At 47.8% G+C, this 20350-nt stretch overlaps 1 protein-coding gene across 1 annotated transcript; it reads right to left on the reverse strand.

Annotated features, from left to right (window-relative positions):
* Positions 1-317: 317 nt before the first annotated feature.
* On the reverse strand, positions 318-9319 carry LOC115534710 (uncharacterized). Its single transcript, XM_030345877.1, has 9 exons — positions 8631-9319; positions 7693-7821; positions 7191-7273; positions 6897-7056; positions 6271-6435; positions 5848-5979; positions 5502-5716; positions 1446-5236; positions 318-1272 (listed from the first exon to the last, which is right to left on the reverse strand). The coding sequence occupies exons 1-9, from the start codon at positions 8874-8876 to the stop codon at positions 1190-1192; spliced, it is 5004 nt and encodes a 1667-aa protein (XP_030201737.1). The 5' UTR covers positions 8877-9319; the 3' UTR covers positions 318-1189.
* Between the last annotated feature and the right edge of the window lie 11031 nt (positions 9320-20350).

Genomic DNA, 20350 nt, shown 5'->3' on the forward strand with positions numbered 1-20350 from the left:
CGCTAATACTCTTGTCTCGCTGAAATCTTGACGGATTTACAAACGGTTTGGTTTCTTACAAACTTTTGCTTTTTATGAGTTTTAGTAGACCAGTAAACCACTTTTCCTTGACCTCGATGGAAAACTTAATTTGGTCAAGGAAAAATGTGAAGGAGTATTTATAAGGACTGAGGAAAAGACTTATAATACATATGTGAGCTAGACACTGAGATTCTAACTTAAAATTATGACATTGCGAGAAATGTATAGGCAGTAGAACTTTACAACTTAAACTACTATGAGGCTTATGCATTGGCTGTACAAACAGGCAGTCATGGTGTTGCTTTTTGTCCCCAAGTTAAATTTAATTTGCTGACGACGGCAACCTCCTAAACCAAAGGGTTCATACCTTTCCGAGAGATTGCAAAAGTATTTGCCGTCATAAGTTACGGAAAATTGAATGAATGAACACGATAAAGTATTTACTTTTTTTTGTAAATGCATGTGAAATTTGTGGTGTTAGAAGCAAACAAAATGTATGACTATATTTTGATAATCAATTTTACTTTGTTGGTAGCTGTGATATAATTTAAATATATCAAAACACAAAATATTGATAATCATGAAACATAAACAATCATTTAGTGAAATGAATTTGTTAAATATTAGCCAACATTTACAACACCTCAATAAAACAGTAACACTTTGCAATGAAGGTACATGAATTAACATTGGTTAATGCAGTAATAATCATTAACCAACAGGAAATCAACATGTCTATGTATCCTTTACAAATGGTGTTCAAGTTTATTAATGGTGTTCATATTAGCTTGGGTACGTGCATTACATTTTTTATACGTTAGGGTTAACCAATACCCACTTACCCTAACCCTTTTCCTTACCCTAAACCTAACCCTTATGCTAAAACTTCAAAATAATGTTTATTACTGCATTAACTGATGTTTATTAATGGTTAATTAATGAACTCTTATCGTAACGCATTACCAATAAAACTGTGATAAAATATAAAGCTGTCCATGCAACACTCATGGATTGGTTTCCTTTTTTTCCCCATTTGGATTGCAATTATCCTCATTATTTGGCAAAAGAAGATTATGGAAGTATGGTCATCAAAGCCAATGCTAATCTTTTTTGACTCAATGTCAATGAGCAAAAATCATTGTACCCAGTTTGTCCCACTTGTTCCCAATCAGAGGTTAAGGATGTCGTCCTGGTCGTCCATACCCTCTGTTCCCCCGACCCCCGTCGTGACCCAATGCTGAATACTCTTGGCTGCGCAACAAAAAAGCATGAAAAAGAAGAAAGAATTTAGTTAAACAATCATTTTGTGAGGGTGTCTTAAATGCATCTATATCTATGCGTGCACATAGGTGCATGGTTTTCAGATAATCGTTGACTTGGGGTGGGGGTGAATAATATGCATTTCCATGTGGTGCAACCCTTACCTGAAGCCATTCGCTGGGTGGACCTGTGTTTCTCTTGGCTCCTCTCCCTCCCGGCCGCTGAGATGGACAGTGCGGCCCTCTTGCACACGCTGATGCGCTCCTTGTTGGCGCCAATACCGCTACCCACGCTGGAGCCTGGCCGGTCGCTGCTGCTGATCACCCTTCCTCCCGTGCTATTGGTCCTCACCTGGCCCGCCGTGCTGCTGACTCTCAGGACCTGCCCACCGCTGAGCCTATCGTTGCTGCCCGATTGACTGTGCTTCCCCGCGCTACCGCTGCTCATCCTGCTCCCGCCAAACGCTGAGCTGAGTCTCCCTCCGCTGCCTCCGGTCGAGGAGCCCAGCTTCCGCGCGGCACCGGGGCTTGGAGCCCTGGTGCCCCCGGGTACACCGCTCTGCCACACCACGCCGCTGATGCGCCCGCTAGCGCTGCTGTACACAGGCTTCGACTCACTGCTGCCCACGCTGCCATATCTCCTTGAACTACTAATGACTTTGCTACTTGTCGCGTTGCTAATTCTGTCCCCGCTCCCTGACCTAGCTAGTCTCCCGCCGCTACCTACGCTGCTGCCGGATGCGCTGCCGGCATTGCTCGTGCGGCCCACGCTTCCACCATACAGCTTCCACTCACCGCTTCCCCCGCTAAAGATTCGTCCTCCAGGACTGGTCGCCCTGTTGTTTTTGACAGCAGCCTCTGTATTGCTACTCGAAGAACTAAAGCTAGCTCCTCTGGTGGGGACGCTCCTGAAGCAATGAGATCTTTCGTTTGTTAAACTGCTACCAGAGGCCATTCTGGTTGAATCGTTCTGCCCATCCAAACTCTTATTTGAACTGGAGCTCCATGAGCTACGAGTGATACTGTGAAATCTGGTGTCTTCTCTGTCTCCAAGGCTGAGTTTCCTGGACCTATTATCTGGTGGACTACCTACTGGACTTAAAGCATCTTTTCCAATCCCTCCGATGCTTCTATTTCTGTAACTTCTTTCACGATTATTTGCCTCTTCCCTGCTTCCTGCATCCATTTTAGAAAGAAACTTAAATCCAGAGCTTAGCACTTTTCTAAAACTGTTCCCTTTTTTCGGGGGCTCACTAGCAGTGGAGGCCTTGTCCTTTTCCTTCAATCTCAGCTTTCCAGAAAATGGCAAAGATTGATTATCTTCTTTTGTGGTTAGCAAATATCTCTTAACCGGATTGGAAATTCTTTCCTCTGTTGGACTCATGCACACATCATCTGATGGACTGAAGCATTCTTCACGATTAATGTAACCAGTCTCGTTGGCATCAGGGCTCAAACAAGCTTCCGACCTATTAGGGCTCAGAATGTCATTATCAACTGGGCTGAAACAAGTTTCGGATTCATTTGGGCTCAGGATGTCATTATCATCGGGGCTGAAACAACCTTCCAACTCATTTTGGCTCAGAATGTCGTTATTATCAACAGGGCTGAAACAAGTTTCATATTGATTTGGGCTCATAATGTCACTATTATCAACAGGACTCATGCAAGCTTCTAGTTCATTTTCATTGAGATTATCTTGATTAACGGGACTGAGGCACATTTCCAATTCATTTTGAGTCATGTCGCCAGTATCAATAGGACTGAAACAAATCTCAAACTCATTTTGAGTCATGACGTCACAATCAACCAGACTGAAACAAGTGTCCAATTCATTTTGGTCAATGATCTCAGCATCATTAGTTTCGACAGGGCCTGATTCCTTCTGGCTTAAAGTAGTGTGTGGATCAATCCGACTCAAAAGGGAATCAGAATCCCTTGCAGTCACGAATTTCCCTTCAGATACCCCTGGGGTTGTTGTGCTAGAACACACTACGGTTTTGTTTAGACTCAAACACAACTCTGTATCTTCAGGACTCAAGCTTAGGTCTGGGTGTGTTTGGCTCAAATTAACTTTGGTCCCCTCTTCACAGCTAACCACTGAAGACATGCCAGTGTCTGTTTCTATTAGAAGCGCTACCGTTTTTTGGTGTGTTGGGTTGACTTCTACAACCACAGCAGTCTCACTGTATAAGTTAGGACAAACCACATTGACAATTGTATGAACCTGATCGCCTTGTTGTATAGTTTTTGGAAGGTCTGAACGAAGGCTATTGTCTATTGCATGCAGCGTCGTGTCCACTTTCTCTATCTCCTTCCCCTCTTCCTGTTCTGGTTCATCCATTTTCAACTCCACGAGAGCACAGTGTGTAGAAAGACCCTTTTCAATCTCTTTGACATGATGAGTTTTTTCAACAAATTCAATGATCTGGACCTGGGGCACTTCATTGTCCAACTCGACAGCTCCCTCTCTGTTCTCAATTATGGGGCCTTCATCAATGACTGCTGGTATTGCGTTGTTCTCAGATAAAGGCGTGTGATTGATGGAAGCAATATCATCAGAGGAACCATGGCTTGTTATTGCACTCTGTTCAACATCCTCAGCCTCCTCCTTGATCCTCACAGCACTGGCTAACAAGGGCGCAAAACTGTCATCAGCCTTACTTTCTACACTGCTGTGCAGATGTACGCCTTCTGCATTGCCTCCGACATGAGACCTATCATCCTCTACTTTGGTAACTGTTGAAGCCTGGAGTTTAACAACAGTACCTGGGATCTGATCTGATGTATCCTCAGTGGAATATGTTTTACTCTCCAGCCGAACCATGACATCCACTTCTTTGCTAACAAGAGCTTCATCCAAACTAGCTTGTGCTTTTCCCAATGCATCACCATCTGTGTTCTCTTGGATAGTCTTCTCTAAATGATTGCCAACTGCCGTGATTTCCACAGATTTACTTTTCTGACTGATATCTAGTGTGTTCCCCTGTACGGTGCCAACATGGATCTCTTCTTCAGTGGGTCTCTCTATTGATGTAACTCTCTTAGCTTCAGATATGTTTATATCCACCACTGTTGGCTCCCCTACAATATCTGTATTTGCTGTCCCTGTTGTAATTACAGCCTGGAGCACTACGGAATCAATCTGGCAAACATTGGACTGGCTGCTGCTTCTTTCACTTATCTGCATGTCACAACTGGTAATGCTTAGATCGGGTGAAATGTCATGTTCTTTCTCTAGTAGTCTCTCTATGACTGGGATTGTTGGGGTGAGGCAATCTGAGTTGATATGTGATTCTGGTTTTGGCACCTTAGTAATGGTGTGCTGTATATTCTTGTTTTTGATGACAATCTCTGTTACGGTATTGGTCACTTGTTTGGTCATTTGTCGGTCAAGAGTAGTCCCAGTGAATTCCTGGACCCCTCTTGGTTCAACGATGACAGTGTTTTCAGTAGGAGTTTGTAGACTTGGGACTTGACTTTCCAATAATATGCTCTGTTCTTTCACCTCTAAACTTGCTATCTTGGATTCACCTTCTTGGCTCCCAGTGCAAGTGCCTAGGATTTCTTTGGTGATGCTCTGGATTTTGTTTTCAGAAGATGTCAATGACCGGTCAAGCAAACCACTGGTACCGATGGATGTCACAGATGTGGAATATTTTCTTGGGGCATCTTCGGCTGACCTCACCTGGTTTGGTCGGATAGACGTTTGTGTAGTAGGGCTTACTGAGATCTGAAGATCTGATGTTGGGTCCACGGGGCCTAGGTGGATTGCTGTTGGCATGTGAACACGTGACTCTTGGGCTTTTAACTCTGACCCATTCCAGAGTGTCCTGGTCTGAGCTCCAATTCTTCTATCGTGCTCCACTATGGCTGTACTTTGGAAGGCTGTGCCACTAGTTTGTACGTTAAGGGGAACGGCACTAGTCATAGTCTGAAAGCTTGAACTCAGAGTCCTGTTGAGGAAAATAAAGCTACCGTGAGATCATAATCATAAACTTAAGTTAAGCTAATACCTTGTTGAGAAGGTCTGCTTAGAGCTAAAGTGGGTTGACGTATTCAAGGGTCACTTTAAGCATCACATTATCTTATTCAGCTATGTGCAATTAGTTATATAAACGATTGCCAAAAAGTCTTTCAGCAAAACTTGTCTCAATAAATCAACATACAACTTTAACAGGGTAAGTGGCCCTGTGGTTCTGGCCTATTGAAACACGATACCTGTCATCGCTGAGCAGCGCTGTGTAGTCTTTTATCTCTCTCTCCAGGCCGCTCTTTATGTGGAGCAGAGCCTGGTACTCCTCAGCCTGTTCACTTGTCGCCTGTCGAACGGAGCTGAGCTGCAGCGCTAGACCGTCTGCCCTCTGCTGTAGTTGGGCAAGCTGCATACTGTAGCCATCCGTTATGCTTAGGTCACTCCCTTCCAACAATATTTTCTATACAGACAGACGAATATGCATTTGCTGGAATTGTAAATCTTTGGGTCACTGATAATAACCATATATGACAAATATAAGCACATTCAATGTATTTGTAGTTTTTGTTTCAAATTAATGTTCTATATTACTTGTGTCTGTAGTTTGGTCAGCTCTTCCTCTAACATGAGCTTGTTCATCTTCAGATTGTTCATTTCTGTCTGGGAGAACTCTGAACTGGATGTAGAAGGAGCCTCTTCTTTGTTACGAGTCAGCATGGAGGCCTGTATAGAACCACACAAACAAGGAAGCATTATTTATCTATAGTTTTCATGACTGCGCATGCTCCTCCACTGTGTGTCAGTTTGTCATCCATCTGTCATGCTTTATGTGTATGTCATGTGAATGTGTGTGGCCTATCCCAAGAAGTTTATAATTGTGTGGTTTGTATCGTATTGTAGAGGACATAATCGTGATCAATTGTACTTACGTGCATTAAGCTAACTCAACAGATTACATAGTACGTTAGTATAGGATAGGTGGAAAAGTTGACACAAAGTTGTAATTGTACTAACTTGAGCGTTGAACCAGTAATTGTTTTGTGTCTGGTTCTTGTCGATCATCGTATTCAGGGACTCATCCCTGAACATCTCCAGCTGTTCGCTGAGTTTGGTTGATTCAGCACACGATAGCTGTATTGAAATTTCCCCTGACGCCTTGGCACGGAGATCTTGTACATCCTGGAGGGCCAAGTGATTGGCAGGCGAAAGAATGGATCAACAGTCAGAGAGAAAGTTAAAGGTTTATGAAATCACCTCACACCGTTTTATTTAGCATATATATATACTATATTTATATATATATATATATATATATATATATAGTTATAGATATAGTTATAGATATAGGTATATAGACAAGAATATCTATATATATAGATAGATAGATAGATAGATAGATAGATAGATAGATAGATAGATAGATAGATAGATAGATAGATAGATAGATAGATAGATAGATAGATAGATAGATAGATAGATAGATAATGACTTACTGAAATATTTTACTGACTCAAGGGGGTTTGTTCTTGTTGACTCATTTGATTTTTAAATACATTCAAGGTAAAACATTCAGCCAACTAAGTGTGGTCCAATACAAAATATTATCTAGGAGATGGTGCATTTTGGAAAGGATCACAGACCTGGGGGTGTTGGGCCTGCAGCTCGGTGAGTTCCTGTGTGAGCGAGCTGGCGTGACAGGACAGGCAAGGCAGCGTGTTGGCCCACATTTGCTCCCCTGTCATCCTCAGATCTCTCAGGTTAGCCTGCAGATGCGCACACATGCCCTGCTCCGCATCCAACCTGCACAACACAGCACGCACAGTAAAACATTTAGATGTGCGCGTGGATGAATGCTGGATAGGGTATTCTTGTGTGTGTTTGTGTGTATGCGCGCCAGTGTGTGTGTGTGTATGTGTGTGCGTGTGCGTGTTAACCTGGCACTTAGGTCACTGGCTACCAGCACTAGGCTGACCAACTGTAGCTTGGTCTGTGCTTCGGCGGTCTGAGCCTCTGTGATCTGAGGAGAGAGAGGTAGAGGCACAGAGAGAAAGAGCGTATGAAAGAAAGATTTTTTTTTTTGAAGAGTTACGATCATTGTGTTTTATGTGTTCATTAATTTCAAGTCATCATTATGGTGACAGATTAGATGATCTCAAATCAAATGTCATTTTCATCTGGGCACGGTAAGAACCTTTCAGATCGACTTGTCAGTGCCTGTATGACCTATTAAACCGAAGTAAGCACTAATCTTCCCAGCTAGTCAGAACCAGTCTCGCTCACCTTTATGTTGTCTACTCTGTCCATTGTTTTTAAATGTCACTGTGTGTTCTTTGAATGTATGACTTGCAGTGTTTATGTGGGTGCGGCTAACGGATATTACTGAGGATGAACCCATTAAGTTTTAAAGGGCACAGTAATTATCTTTGCAGCGCTTACCTGGGAGTGGAGCAAGTTGACAGTTTCAAGGTATCGGTCGAGGTTGATGAGATCACTTGGGCTCTTCCTGTCCAACAGCTCATTGATCTGCATCTCCAGTGTCTCATTGGCCGCCTCCAAAGCCTGGACCTTGAACCGCCATTCAGTGTACACAGAAAATCAGCAAACAGCATTCCAATGTCTATTAATCTATTATACGATTTTATATATATAGTATGTCTATTATATAGTATGTTTCCTCTGGGTCCTGTGCAGCATTATTTTAATAATAGTAACCCAACTCTAAAATAGTGTCTGTTTTTCTCTAATATTAATCAAATAATAATGTTTTGGTGTGTCTATAATAATTAAATTCATTATTCCAAACATACAGCATCAATATGTTATTTGATTTGGTTAGAATAATCAATTCATTAAAGGATCCAACAATTTGTTTATCTTTAAAATAAATTCAAGGTAAGCTTTACTCATGATAACTAAACAAGAAAATGGAGCCCTGGACCATGATACAAATAACTATATGAACGCTTTTATCGAGATTCCAATGACCATTTGGGATCTTTGTCAAATAGCAATTTCTCAAGATATCTTTTCAATTTACAATTTTCTAAAATGCTCCAGTTTAAACAAATGATCGTTGCTGAATAAAGATTGTCAGATCAATGTTTCAAAATCAATGTTTTTTCGGGTATAATTAAAGAATCAAATATGTATACATTTTAATCCCTGGAATTTCAAGCATAACTGCATGTACTACTCATTAGACATGAATTTGAACAGATTTAAAAGAAATTAATAACTGCATGCAAAAAACTCAAACGTTTGAAATATTGATGTAGAGAGAGAGAGAAAGAAAGAGAGGGAGAGAGAGAGAGAATTCTTCTTGACCATCTAGAACTCTTTGTTTACAGCACATTTAAAGCAGAGTCGGTGTCTACCTCGTCCATGTAGGAAGCCAATCTCCAGTTGAGGTCCTGCATGGTCATCTTGTTGATGGCCCCCATGGAGAAAGACTTCACGGAGCCATGTGCAGCGTCCCCAGCATAGTGCACGGGCGCGTATGCTCCCAGGGACCCGTTATAGCTACCCGGCACGGCCTGGCCCCCCACCCTGCCATGGCCGAGATTCCGGTCCCGCGTGGTCTGCAATGCCCCCCTTGCCCGCAACAGCTGCCAGAGGACCATTCTTCTCTCTCTGTCTCTTGCTGAAAGTGTTTTCAATTATCACATTGTCTTGTTGTCACACCGCTTTCTACGACGTTATTTAGGATGTTGTTGAAGCTGAGCTGTTGTTGGAGCTGAGCTGTTGTTGGAGCTGAGCTGTTGTACAGCGTCTATACCTTTTGTGCCTGGTAGATCACAGAGCTTATCATCATCATCACATCATTCAAGACGGTCTGTCAAACCCCACGGCAAAGCAGGGATCTGGATTGGGTTGGTTATACAGTACAGTCATTGAGTTGAACTTAAGGGCGTTACCTTTGTGATGTGTACAGCCTCAACATACTATTTCCCTGTCGTAACCTTTAAGTGGTGGTATTTGCAGCAGGTTTAGGCAAGACTGATGCCTATCCTGTTCAGAAAATGTGGCCCTTGAAGCGTACAATCTGTGCCAGCCTGAATTTGAGGAGATTTTAGATGACTTGCAGGGACGAGATACTTATTAATATGCTTCTGTCTCCACCAAGCCTGCATCTTGACAGGTAGAATAGATGCTGTACTGGCGTCAGTCTGTGCGTCTGTATGTCTGTGTGTCTGTGTGTGAAAGAGAGAGAGAGAGAGAGAGAGAGAGAGAGAGAGAGAGAGAGAGAGAGAGAGAGAGAGAGAGAGAGAGAGAGAGAGAGAGAGAGAGAGAGAATGAGAGAGAGAGAGAGAGAGAGAGAGAGAGAGAGAGAGAGAGAGAGAGAGAGAGAGAGAGAGAGAGAGAGAGAGAGAGAGAGAGCGACAGAGAGAGCAACAGAGAGAGAGACAGAGAGAGAGACAGAGAGAGAGAGCGACAGAGAGAGAGACTGAGAGAGAGAGAGAACACTCAGGATAGATGGCGGTCTGAGTGCTACTACTACGATCAGGAGGGGATTAAGGCAGGGTTTCTGTGACTCCAGTGTGCTACACCTACTTGCCATGGAGCCATTTTTACACAGAGTGAGAAGAAACATATCCAGCCTTCCAGGCTGTTAAGCTGTTGGCCTGTGCGGATAATTATACACACCTATTGTACTAGTGAAAAATATTTAATGATATTGTTCGATTGTGTAACATGACACTGAGAGTTCAAAATGGGTACTGCTCTACTCATCACCATATTGGAGAGTTCTCTCCACCTGCCCCTTTCTCCCCAGACTCGAAGCTCACGCTGGTTGTCAGAATGATTTAGAAGCTTTTTCGAAAGAGGTAGAGGTTTTTTAGGTCGGGTAGAAGAATGTAGCACAATCTCAATTTATCCAATTTGTTGGCTTGTTTCCATGGCTGCAGCCAGTGTGTTTGTTTTCCAATTAGTTTAATGTCTGTCAACCAGGGGCCTGTACCACGAAGCTCGCTTAGAGGGTTAGCGAGGTAGGTTAAGCTCAAAGCCTGGGTTAGTTGTACCACAAAAGTCGATCTCTTTTAGCGTCGCTGTATCACCATGGTGACTGAGGCCCCGTTCACACGAAGCCGAAACGGGCGAAACCGTTACGGTTTCGATCTATCCGGTTTGGAAGTATCTCCGTAAAGACGAAGCCAAGCGAAACCGGGTAGATCTGTAGAAACGCTGTAGTACACATTCCAGGCCCATAAGGGGCGCTGCTTTTGGTACAGAAATCCAGAAGAAATTAAATAAGAAGAAGAGGCGAGCATGCGCATAAAGGCTGCCCTTATGCGCATGCTCGCATGTGATTTCTGAGACTCCGCGGGCTTAAGAGCCATTGGCTAGGAGGTCGAGGGGTGGGGCGATGACGTCATGGTTTGCGGTTTCAGTCGGTTTCAGGCGTACACACGAATCCAAAACGAAACCGGGTAGATTTGAAACCACCTCCGAGGGCGGTTTCAGAAGTTTGCGGTTTCGGTCAGCAGATTCGCCGGCTTCGTGTGTACGGAAGCGTACAAGACCTTTGCGGTTTCGCCATGAAATCGGCTTCGTGTGAACGGGGCCTTAGGCCCGCGGAGTCTCAGAAATCACATGCGAGCATGCGCATAAGGGCAGCCTTTATGCGCATGCTCGCCTCTTCTTCTTATTTAATTTCTTCTGGATTTCTGTACCAGAAGCAGCGCCCCTTATGGGCCTGGAATGTGTACTACAGCGTTTCTACAGATCTACCCGGTTTCGCTTGGCTTCGTCTTTACGGAGATAATTCCAAACCGGATAGATCGAAACCGTAACGGTTTCGCCCGTTTCGGCTTCGTGTGAACGGGGCCTTATGCTCGCAACCAAACCTGGTCGGGAGCAGTTTTTCGGCTTAGTCTAGCCGGAGATCGGCTACTTAAATCGGCGTGCGCAGCTTCCTAGCCCCACCTCTGACAATGGCGTCACCATTTGTGGATGTTCCCGTGGACCTCGGCGCACTTCTCGTACAGGCGTCTCTCCGGAGACATAGGGTTCTATTTCATCCTTACTGACCGCCAGAGGCGGTGCATTAAGCACTGGATTTATCCGTCTCGCGCATGCGCAGTTCGAGTACCTATACCAACAAGGTCACATGTGACCCTCGAGACACCGGATTGGCTATATAGCCTGGTGTCGACAGAGGATCTGTTCCTTTCATCTTCTCGCAAAGACGCATGTAGTTGTACCGCTTGCGGATAGCGTATTCGCTTTTTGAAAAGGATCGCGCTCCAGACTGTGTGCAGCCTCGCGACCAAGGGTCGGAGCAAAGGGTGAACTCGTCCTCCAGGGGCTGTTTGTCTGTACAGCGCTGAAAGGCTTCCCTTGAGCAGAAGCTTCCAAGTTTTTGTTTAGTAACACTTCTGTTAGAAGAATATATATATATATATAATCGTTCAGTCACTTACCAGTGACGGCAGCGCTCTCGCGTCCTCTCCCGGCAACACTGCTGGGATTATTTTCACTACTGGGATTAATTTCACTACTGATAGCTCCCTTATAGAAAAAGCTCGGCTGTGTTCTGGGTTACCAAATTTATTTGGTAAAAGTTTTTCCAGTCAGTCACTTACCGGTGAAGGCAGCGCTCTCGCGCCCTCTCCCTGTAACACTGTTGGGGTTTTCTTTTCAGTCACTTACCGGTGAAGGCAGCGCTCTCGCGCCCTCTCCCTGTAACACTTGTGTGTTTCTTTTCAGTCACTTACCGGTGAAGGCAGCGCTCTCGCGTCCTCTCCCGGGAACACTGCTGTATATTTGAGTGCGTAATTATTTTCAGTCACTTGCTGGTGAAGACCGCGCTCTCGCGTCCTCTCCCGGTAATAGTTTTTTTGGTTTTTCTTGAATTAGTAGTTTACTGGTGAAGGCAGTGCTCCCTCTCCCAGTGTTTTGCTGATGGCTCATGTGTGTGGCGCCTGTGTGGTCCTCCTTGAGCCTGACGATGGCCATGATCGCTGCCCCTCTTGCCTCGGCTTCGAGCATTTGAGGGAGGGCCTTACAGAGAGGGCCTGTTTGAACTGCGGCTCCATGCCCTTGGCACTCAGGCTGGCTAGGCTCGCAGCGGTGGAACAACCAACAGCTTTCGACCATCCATCAATGGCGCCACTTCCTCCGGCTCAGCCCGTCCGTTCTTGGCGTCGGGGTAGAGCAGGCCCCCCCCCCCCAGGAAAAGGGCTAGGGACGAGCTAGCATCCAAGGTGGATCGCTTGTCGTCCGACATGGAGAGGATACAGGAACTCCTCCTGACCCTGCAACCTGGGGCAGGTGGCGCGGTGGCTGACACCCGGCCTGACCCTTCCTTGGGGGATGTGCCGGGGACGGACGATGTCCTGTCGCTGGCTGCATCAGCCAACCTCTTCAGTGAGGGTGTCACGGGGGAGCAGTGGCGTCTTTGCATTAGGGGCCAGTGGGGCACGGCCCCACCAGAGAATGCTGCCGTGCAGGGCACGCTTATACTTTTCTTTTTTTTTTCAAAAATGTCATTGAGCATAAGTTAATAATACATTAATTGTTAATAATTAATTACCTGTCCGCAGTTTTAATTTGATGAACGCAATTGTTGTAGTGTAGTAGTTGTGTGTGAAATAGTTCGTTGCTCCGTCTCGTCTGTTCCGCTCGGTGGGGCCCAGCCGAGATGGCCCTGTCTGCTGCAGTGTAGAAAACTGGTGCTGTTGCGCGAGCAAGCGCGTGCGCAGCGCCCGCTTCTGTTTCGGCGGTGGGGCCAGAAGTTTAGTGCCCCAAAGCTCTTCTCATTGGCTGATTTGTAGAAAGGGCGGGGTTTACGGCGGGAGCCGATCAGATCTTGCTCGCTAGCTAACGTAGTTACTGTAACAGTTACAGTAAATAACAACAAATGGACGTTTCATTCATTAAATGATGAATCGTGTTGAGTATCTGTCTCATGTGAGATTCAGCACTTGAACAGAAGTTGGAGATAAAACGTTTGGGACCACATCGCCCGACGGATTTAATCATTATTCAAGAGGGAAAGGACAAGAATAGATCGTTCAACCAGGAGTGGTTCAAGCGGAAAAAAATGCTTGTGTTTCACCTCAGCCACACAAAGGAGACCAGACAGCACTGTCCTTAAAGCACAGGTAATTATCATCTTAGCCCAAACTTACTTAAATTTTCACCCAGGATTATCCAGGTCTGAATAGGCAACCACTCTATCAGGCTAGATTCTTTGTTAATTGTACAGTATGGTGGCCTGCAAACTTAATACAACTTAAACCATACTTCTTCTTTTTTTGGTATATTGTGAGTGGTGGCTTTGTATATTGATTGCTGTGTAAAGGGTGTGCGCCGTTGTGTTGTTGCCACGTTGTTGTTTTCTTGAGTTTTGATATTGTGAGATCTTGAACGCTGCCATTTGGTGGTGCTATTGCTATAATAGCCTAATATATGTCGTCAGATTCGCGTTTGAGTGATGGCATTATTCAGCTGCAATTTTGGTCCCCTCTTTCACTTGCTACTGTTTTTGTTGTGATGGTAGTAATTTGTGGTATTTCTGGATTGCGTTATAATATTTTCCTGCATGGGCCCCACCAGAGTTTCCAAACCAAAATCGCCACTGCGGGGGAGGAAGCCTCAAACGCTTTTGGGGAGGCCTCCCGCTCCTCTGCTCAGAGCTCTGGGCACAGCACAGAGGGTAACCCCATCGGGGCAGTCATCCGTACGGCCCTGGCTCGCCTGGGGCTCGATGCTCCTCAGGCAGACTTGGCTCAGCCTAGCGCCTTTTTCAGGCGCAGCCCTGCCACAGCCCCTTTCTCTGTCCCTCCTTCGGAGGAGTATTTAAAGGAGCTACACCTCTGCTGGAAGGATGCCAAGGCTCTCCCCCGTCCTTCTTCCAGTGCTCGGGCCTTGGCTGCCATGCGGGATCCAGCGCAGTATGGTTTGGGTCGCATGCCACCCGTTGAGCCCGCCATTGCCTCCCTCATTTTAACCCCCGATCAGGCCTTGCGGCCGGATGCCAGGTGTCCTCGGCCCCAGTGCAGGGTCACAGACGACCTGCTTTCGAAGGCCTATGACGCAGCAGCACGTATGGGGCGGATTGGCAACTCCCTCTCCCACCTAATGCTGGCGCTCTCGACCTCACTGCAACAAGCTGCAGTTGAGCCGTCTACGCAGGACCTGAGCGACGCGTCCCTACAGGCCTTTGCCCTCATGTCCAGGGAATTGGGACGTGTTATGTCCACCCTGGTCCAGACTCGCCGCCAGGTTTGGTTGGCTCAGTCGCCCCTGACAGAGGCGTGCAGGACGGCCCTTAGAGCCGTGCCAGTGGTACCGGGGGAGCTGTTTGGGTCAGCTGCCCTGGAGACGCTGGAGCGAGCTGCCCAAGCTAGGCAAACCAACCTGCAGTTGTCGGGTCTTCACAGGAGTGTGTCCGCTCCTGGCAGGCCTAGAGCCCCCCCGGCTGCCCCCGGGGCCGCTACCAGCCACCACGCTCTTACCCAGCGAGAGATGAGGGCCTACGCAGGTCTCGGCGGCCCGCCCAGCAGCCCGCTGATAGCTTTCGCGCCCCCGCCCGCCCATCGCCCGGGCAGCCTCGGGCCGCGGAGCCTCACCGGTACCCCTCCAGAGCCGACAGAGGCTGGGGGGCCAGGCGCTAAGACCACGGGGCCGGTCGTCGGCTGTTTTTCCCAGCAGCAGATCAGCTACTGGGCTGCCTGTACTATAGACCCCTGGGTGGTTTCCACCTTAACCCGGGGGTACGAATTACAGTTCCGACGCCGGCCCCAGGCCTTCGGCCGGGTCAGGATGACAGTCGTCCGCGACCCGACGAAGGCCGCAGCTCTGGCCCAGGAGCTATCCGCCCTCCTGGCCAAGGGTGCGATCGAGCCAGTGGACCCTCAGTTACAACCCGGGGGGTTCTACTCGGCGTACTTTCTGGTAACCAAGAAAGACGGCGGATTCAGGCCCATTCTAGACCTAAGGGGCCTGAACACGTTTTTAAAAATTTTACCATTTCACATGCTCACCTAGGCGGACACCCTGAGGGTAGTTGCCAGGGGGGAGTGGTTCACGACCATAGACCTAAAGGACGCCTATTTTCATGTGCCGGTTGCGGCACACCACAGGCGGTTCCTGAGGTTTGCCTATCGGGGCAGGCATTACCAATTCAGGGTACTTCCCTTCGGGCTTTCCTTCTCCCCGAGGGTTTTCACCAGGGTTGTGGCGGCAGCCCTCGCACCCCTGCAGACGCAGGGCATGAAGGTCCTGCCGTATCTGGACGACTGGCTGGTCCGTGCGCCCTCCAGGTCCCAGGTGGCCCAGGACACGGCCCGCCTGCTGTCGCACGTCGCCCGGCTGGGCTTGACGGTGAACCTATCAAAGAGTTGCATGGACCCTTCCCAACGGGTTACCTATCTGGGGTTGGTCCTGGACTCGGTCGCCATGAAGGCCTACCTTTCACCTCGACGGGTGAACGACATCCTCCGCCTCCTTCCCCTCTTCAGAGCCGGCAGGAGGCTGCTTTTTATTCATTGTCTTCAGCTTCTGGGCAAGCTGGCAGCTGCTTCAGCTGTGGTGCCTCTGGGCTTACTGTCCCTGCGCCCACTCCAAATGTGGCTGAACAGCCTGCACCTAGATGCCAAGTGGCACAGGCAGAGGAGGGTCAAGGTGACCCTGCAGTGTCTTGTCTCTCTGGCTCCATGGAGAAAGAGAGTGTATCTGGAGGCAGGCGTGCCCATGGGCGCAATCCCGGCGCGCCGGGAGTTGGTGACAACCGACGCCTGCCTCTCGGGATGGGGCGCAGTGTGGCAGGGCAGGACTGCGCAGGGACGGTGGTCTGGCCGGGACGTGGCACAACACATCAATGTGCTGGAACTCCGGGCTGTGCAGCTGGCACTAGCCAGCTTTCTGCCCCATTTGACAGGCCGGCATGTCCTGGTCCGGTCGGACAACATGGCCACGGTTTCGCAGGTGAACCACCAGGGGGGCACCAGGTCAGCACGGCTTCTCCGGGTATCCCAGAGCCTGTGGACTTGGGCCTCTCCCCGTCTGGCCAGCCTACGGGCAGTCTATTTGCCGGGGGCCCAGAATCGGGCGGCAGACTTCCTCTCCCGACGGAAGCCTCCACCGGGGGAATGGCGGCTTCACCCCGAGGTGGTGGAGTCAATGTGGGGCCTCTTCGGCAGGGCAGAGGTGGACCTCTTTGCCTCGGAGGAGTCGGCGCATTGCCCCCTCTGGTTCTCCTGGGCAGAAGCGTCCAGCCCTTTAGGGCAGGACGCGCTGGCGCACGATTGGCCGGACAGGCCTCTTTATGCCTACCCACCATTGCCTCTGGTTCTGCCGACACTCCAGAGGGTCCTTTTGCAGGGCCACCGGCTCCTTCTGGTGGCCCCCTTTTGGCCGGGGAGGCTCTGGTATCCACTGCTGCTCAGGCTCTGCTGCAGCTCGCCATGGCGCCTCCCCGACAGGAGGGATCTCCTGTCCCAGCTGGGGGGTCAGATCTGGCATCCCGACCCCTCTCGCCTACAGCTCTGGGCTTGGCCACTGAAGGGCCTGACCCACTGCTGAGGGAGTGCACTGCGGCTGTCAGGGGTACGGTCATGAGTGCCAGGGCACCATCGACCAGGTTGCAGTACGGAAACAGGTGGAAGCTGTTCTCCAACTGGTGTGCGGCTAGGGCCGTGGATCCAGTGCACTGCGCTGTGACCACGGTGCTGGAATTTCTGCAGTCCCTCCTGGATAGTGGCCGGTCGCACTCCACCCTGAGGGTCTTTGTCGCTGCCATCTCCTCCCTACATGATAGGGTTGACGGCGCCACAGTAGGGTGCCACAGATTAGTGTCCCTCTTTCTAAGAGGGGCTTTGAGGCTGCGTCCCCCTACAGCCATGCGGTCTCCAGCATGGGACCTGCCGCTGGTGCTGGAAGCCTTGTCATCTCCTCCCTTCGAGCCTTTGGGTCAAGGGGGGTTGAAGTGGCTGTCCATGAAGGCTGCCTTTTTACTCGCCATAACATCTGCCAAGCGGGTCGGGGAGTTGCATGCCCTATCAGTGAGTGATACATGCCTGAGGTGGAACTCTGATGGCTCGGGTGTCACTCTATGGCCGAATGTTGCGTTCCTGCCAAAGATCCTGCCATGCAATCACCTTAACCAGCCCATCCAGTTAGCACGCTTTGACCCCCCTTCTGGGGAGGGTGGGTCTGAGCTGCTGTGCCCGGTGCGTGCCCTTAGGGCTTATATTTCTGCTACCGCCGGTATTCGCCAGTCGGAGCAGCTTTTTGTTCGCCATGGTGGCCCTAACAGGGGTCGTGCTTTAACAAAGCAGAGGCTGTCCCACTGGATTGTGGAGACCATAACGCACGCCTACGGGGCCAGTGGCCGCCCCCCGCCATCCAGGGTGAGGTGTCACTCAACCAGGAGCGTCTCCACATCATGGGCTGCCCTGAGAGGGGTGCCCCTGGGGACCATCTGTGCCGCGGTGTCATGGGCGTCGCCTAGCACATTCTCCAGGTTCTACCGGGTCAACGTTGCCACTCCCCATCCAATGGGCGTGGCCCTGATACCAAGCTCTGCTGCCTCTGGTCAGTAGGTGAGCACCTTGATTCTTCGTGACGTTGTTGGTATTGGCCATCCAGTGCTTAATGCACCGGTCAGTAAGGATGAAATAGAACGCAGAGTTACGTATGTAACTCCGGTTCTATGAATCCTGGATGACCGCCAGAGTTACAGGTCACTCAGAAGTCTCGTGGTTCGCGAGAAGATTCTGGGAACAGATCCTCTGTCGACACCGGGCTATATAGCCAATCCGGTGTCTCGAGGGTCACATGTGACCTTGTTGGTATAGGTACTCGAACTGCGCATGCGCGAGACGGATAAATCCAGTGCTTAATGCACGGTCATCCAGGATTCATAGAACCGGAGTTACATACGTAACTCTGCGTTTTACGGGACAGAACCGATCCCTTGGCATTGTCTGACGATATTCAGATTTCAGACTTTATTGTCATTCTGCAAACAACGAAATTGGGGTTCTTCATGAGAGATACAGATTCTCATCAGAGGGTGTTCGTTATTTGATCGTCCTTTTGGACCTTATGTAGACAATGCTTACTGTTGCGCATTGTGTCTCCGTGACAGACTGCTAGAGTGGAGGTAGCGCGTCAGTCTTGAATTTCTGCACGGGGGGGTTCGACTCCCAAGTGACGCGAATTTATGTGAAGCTTAAAGAGTCCCAATTCTCATGCATATGGAATACTTATTCACTAAATCTTATGGAATTATATTTTTGTACTTATTTCGAACTAGAACCCATATTTTCAAGGCCGTGCTGGCACCACATCTATGGGGGTAAAATGCATGATGATATACCGGCGAATTTGAACCCCGGTCGCTGGCGTTCGGGTCTACTAATCCACTACGCTACAGTCGCTACCTCTCAGCGGTTGATAACATGCGATACATTTCTTACATAGGGTGTATTTAAAGTGAATTCCCTAAATGATAGAATAAGGCAGGATGGACGTTGCTTATGCATTTTTAAATCATCATCATTCTATTTGGATTAATGGCAAACAATTCTGCATTTGGCATAGTTATTTTATAGACAATATGCAGAATCTTTTCACTTACACGCATATAGACTGCTTGATCTATCGTAAAGGTGAGAAAAATGACGCAAAAAACGCCCCTTTCAAGGGAACGCGCACTGAACCTAAAGCGGAAAACCTGGTTCAACTAATTGAATCTAAAGTGAGCTTCGTGGTACCATTTAACTCTGATTGCGAGTTGCGGCTCTGTCGAGCCAGGTTTTCCCAAGAAAGCCTGGGTATGTTCAGCGAGGTTCGTGGTATACCCCCCTGGGTTGCTCGGAGCATAGTGAGTCATCACACACAGGCCAAAACAAAAACAAACCTTCCCGCCCGGAAGGGAATTTTCAAAGGAGAACATATTGGCTGTCGCATTGTTGTCGGAGAAGCCAGTATTTCGACTTAGCCTGTTTCCTCATGATCTGATGAAACATTATGGCAGTTTTATGAAACAGCATAATAAATGTGTTACAAATTCTAGCTTTAAATTACTATCTATAGATGAATGAGGTAACCCAATGCTGATTGAGCCTAAAGCCGACTGATGAAAGCACTTGCACTTGCTAGTATTATGAATGTTGCTGTCAAAGCAACGTAGTTGCTTTGACAGCATCATTTGTATGTCTTGGAAAACATACCTATCAGGGTGGACAAAGAATTATACATTTTGGGGGCAAGCTTCCGTATACAATACATCAGAGACTTCTTAGACCCAAAGTTCTGGTGTGGAGAGCAGTGGCCTGTCTGATACTGAATCGTTTTGCTGGACTAGGATTGGACATTAACAAATCAAACACTACTGGATTACTGGCTTTTTGTGGTGGACTATGTACAGGAGTAACTACAGTAAGGGAGGGATCAACTGTTTGGACGCTCTGTACTGGCCTTTGATTTAAACAGTTGGATGCAGGTAATAGGTCAGGACCCTCTGTGGTATAGACCCTCTGCAGGGTATGACCACACTTTGGCCAGTGATCAGAGTGACTGGGCCTCTTCTAGACAAGGCTGCACTCCTGGTGTCACATCTAGGAGTAAAATCAATTGGTTCATGTGCCAACTCCTTCATGGAAAATACAGTTAACAGAAAAATACCTATCTTTAAAGGCACCCAGTGCAACTTTATGTAAACATTCAATGAAAAATAAACATTAAATTTCTAGTCTTTTTTACACGTAGTAAGTTTCAATAACTCCATACCATTACATATCGACATTCAAGGAGCAAAGATGAGACGTCGTTGTGTGGTGAGAACTGATAGAAAATCGTAAACAACAACAATCGCCGGTGGGGAGAAGCCATTTTTCCATTGACTGGAAGCCTGCTTTATTTATTGTAGGTTACAAAAAATAAAGAAAATGGCGGCATTGTTATTATTGATTTTGTATCAGTTCTCACCACACAACCTACGTCTCATCTTTGCTGCTTAAATGTCGGTATGTAATGGTATGGAGTTATTGAAACTTACTACGTGTAAAAAAGACTAGAAATTGAATGTTTATTTTTAAGCCTCGAAAGTTGCACTGGGTGCCTTTAATAAGAGCTTTTCATA

The sequence above is a fragment of the Gadus morhua genome, chromosome 2 (assembly GCF_902167405.1).
Source record: "Gadus morhua chromosome 2, gadMor3.0, whole genome shotgun sequence".
NCBI lineage: Eukaryota > Metazoa > Chordata > Actinopteri > Gadiformes > Gadidae > Gadus > Gadus morhua.